We start from the raw sequence: 3,006 nt of genomic DNA, 5'->3' as shown, positions 1-3,006 counted from the left end.
TCCCGGGAGCCCCCCGGGCCCTGGCCAGGGTGAGCCCTCCCCGCGCGTCCCCTGCTCGGTGGGTCCTCCCACAACACGCCCCCCCACACACACCCGGGTCTTCCCTGTGCCCGGGTCTTCCTGGCATCCCCATCGCCCGTTCCCCGGAGGGTCCTGCCCCTGCACCCAACCTGCCCCCCTCGCCCCAGGTGGGCCCTCCCCGTGCCTCTGCACCCGGGCCCTGCCAGCATCGCTGCTGCCCCCCCTGCAGTGGTCATCACAGCCTCCACGCTGGTCCAGAGCCCCTCCCAGGACCTCCAGCCCCTCTCTCCCACTCTCCCCTCCCTGGGGACGGTGGCTCTCCAAGTCCCCCCCACCCCCGAATCTCAGCTGCCCAGCTGCCCAGCCTCGGACATGGGACATGGCCCCGCTGCACACCTCCCTTCCAGGCCTGGCTCTCTCCACCCACCCCTGGGGGGTCTTTGTCTCTGCCCTCGCTGCCCAGCCCCCATGGCCCTGTTTGGGCGCTGATGGCGCCCCCGTCCACCTGGGCAAGTTCCCCAGACTGGTCCGGCCTCCCTGAACTGTGGCCTCATGAAAAAGCCAAGCCCATTCTGAGACCCCCGAGGCTGGGGAGGTGGGCCGGGAGGCTGGAATGAACTGGACACCTGCTTGTCTTTCCCAACCCCCATCAGGATCCGTAACTGTGCACATGTGCGCCTGTTGCTTAAGGTGCAAGGATTATGGAGAATGCAAGGCGGTGGCCCCTGAGCGTGAGGGGGAGGGGTGGCATCCCAGGGGGAGAGAAGCAGGTGTCCCAGCCGAAGTTTGGAGCCAGGAGTGACATCACTTCTGAGGGGGCGAAGAAGAGGAAGTGTCTGCGCTCCAGGTTGGTGGTCTGAACAGCACTGTGTGTTCCTGCCCTTTACGGAGAGGCGGCAGGTCTGTGGCTGGAGGGGGTGCAGTCTAGTTAAGGGACGTTCCTCCCCCCCCCCCCCCGCCCTGCCCAGGCTGAACACAGGTCTCCACAGTGGGGGGCGGGGCAGGGACAGCCATATACGACCCCCAGCCCATAGGGTCCCTGCGGGGATGAGGAAGTGGACCGGAGCCGAGAGCCAGGAGGGGTTCCCAGGAGAGTAGTGCAGCTCAGGCTCCAGAAAAGGAGATGCCCACCGTCTCTCTGAGGAAGTTAACAAGAAGGGCAGCCGAGGGGCAGGGGTTGATGGTAGCTGGAGGAGGGGGAGGAGGAGTTCAGGTAGAGGACTTGGGGTGAACCTGTTGCGGTGATTTCCCCAAACGGGAACGTGGACGTGGTGGTAGAGTGGCGTCCCTCCCCCCCCCATAGGCCCCTTTCCTGATGCCCTGGGCCTGACAGTGAGGCTGTGTCATAAAGTATTCCAATACTGAACAAATTGACCAAAAAGTCTCAACTACCAAAAAACGCCCAGGTGGCTGTTAACGGTGGAGAGAGCCCAAAACTCCATCGGGTCTTGTAAAGTGCCTGCCTCTGCCTCTGCAGGAAGGGCTTCATCCGGAGCACCCGGCCCTGCCCCAGACCTCCCTGCAAGGGGACGGACGGGAGGGAGGCGCTGCTGGGGAGGGGTGGGCCGGGCACTCGCGTGGGAAGGGCGCCACTGGGGGCCAGCGTCTCAGGAAAGCCGTCCGGATCCCGAGCTTCCCCATGCAAGGTAAGGATACGCCCCTCACGGAGCACAGTGACATTTAAGAAGACCCCAGGAGACGCCACCGAGCCCCGGCTGCCTCGCACACTGCGTCCTCCCCTTTCCAGACTGACACGGAGGGGGCTGCATACGGCGCCCTGCCCTCCGCCAACTCGGAGGAGGTCGACAGATCTCAGGGAAATTGCGGGAAAGACCTGTGAATTCATCCATTAGTTAGCAGCGCAAATAGACGTTCACAGGGATGTTGTGTGAATCCGTCCACACAACCGACAACAGAGAAACTGGAAGAGGGAGGGAGGGAGGGGTGAGGGGCTGGTGCAAACCCTGTAGAAAACCCTTCCGAAGCAGCAGAAGACGCCTCCCCAGGACTGCCACCCGTCACGCGACGTGAGAGGAACGTGCGCTCAGTCGTCAGAAGCCCAAATACCGGATGACAGAACAGCAGAACGGGAGCTCGAGTTAACAACTGAGGAAACCCATTCCCTCCTAGAGCCCCACCGTTGCTGGGGTCAGTCGGAGATGACAGCCGGGGGCGGAACGTCTGACGGGGCAAGACAAAGCAACGGGAGCGATTTGCTCGTCAGACTGACTTGGGGAGCAGCTACCTGGGGCCGCAGTTGAGACGGGCAGGCGGTCGGGGGTAGGTCGGTCTCGTGGGGACGAGGGCGGGGATAGCACTGCATGAGGGCACGTGCTCTGAAGAGAAAATGACGAGGGTGGGGGGAAGTTGTTGAGAGAGGTCAGGACACTGGTGAGGGAGGGACCCTCGGTCCTGCGCAGGGCTCGGGGGACCTGGCTGCGGCACAGCGAGGGCGAGAAGTCGCGGGCAAGGGCTCCGGCGGCTAGAAGGCGGGTGCGGAGATCTGTGTCCGCGGGTGACAAGGGCCTGCAGGCCGCACGCCGGAAGTACTGACCGAGGAACCCCCACCGAGGCCTATGGCGCCTGACCCCGGGCCGTCAGCGGTCACAGAACTGTTTGTCGGAAAGCGCAGATCACAGACCCAGCAGGCACGGACGGAAGACCAGGTTGACCCTCACTTCTGCAGCGACGCTCAGCACGTGAAGACCCAGTCCTGAGGGACAGTGTCACCCAAGACTGGAAGGGTCCACGGCCAGTTCTGGTGTGAGTCTAAGACCCTCAGAAAAACCTCCATAAATCCGAAAGAATCCAAGAAATAAAGTTCTTCAAACACGTAAACCTGGACTTTAAGTGCAGCCAGTGAGGACAGAAGCAAAACAAAGCCTGAGTGGCCACATGGAGATGGTGGGAGCACAGGCTGGTGGGGGACCAGCGAGTGTAGACCTGAGGCCCCTGCCAGCCACCAGTGGGTATAGACCTGGCCAC

The 3,006-nt window shown here is 63.0% G+C and overlaps 1 protein-coding gene across 1 annotated transcript in view; it reads right to left on the bottom strand.

Moving 5' to 3' along the window:
• Positions 1-133, bottom strand: part of MTA1 (metastasis associated 1) — a 32,352-nt gene extending 32,219 nt beyond the window's left edge. The window contains exon 1 of the mRNA XM_077756745.1: positions 94-133. Coding sequence (XP_077612871.1) covers positions 94-133 — 40 coding nt within the window. The remainder of the gene's footprint in view (positions 1-93) is intronic.
• Positions 134-3,006: the final 2,873 nt, after the last annotated feature.

Source organism: Crocuta crocuta, unplaced genomic scaffold, assembly GCF_008692635.1.
Source record: "Crocuta crocuta isolate KB4526 unplaced genomic scaffold, BGI_CrCroc_1.0 scaffold729, whole genome shotgun sequence".
Taxonomy (NCBI): domain Eukaryota; kingdom Metazoa; phylum Chordata; class Mammalia; order Carnivora; family Hyaenidae; genus Crocuta; species Crocuta crocuta.
Note: the sequence above shows the minus strand (reverse complement) of the source record. Positions and strands in the feature narration are given on the sequence as shown.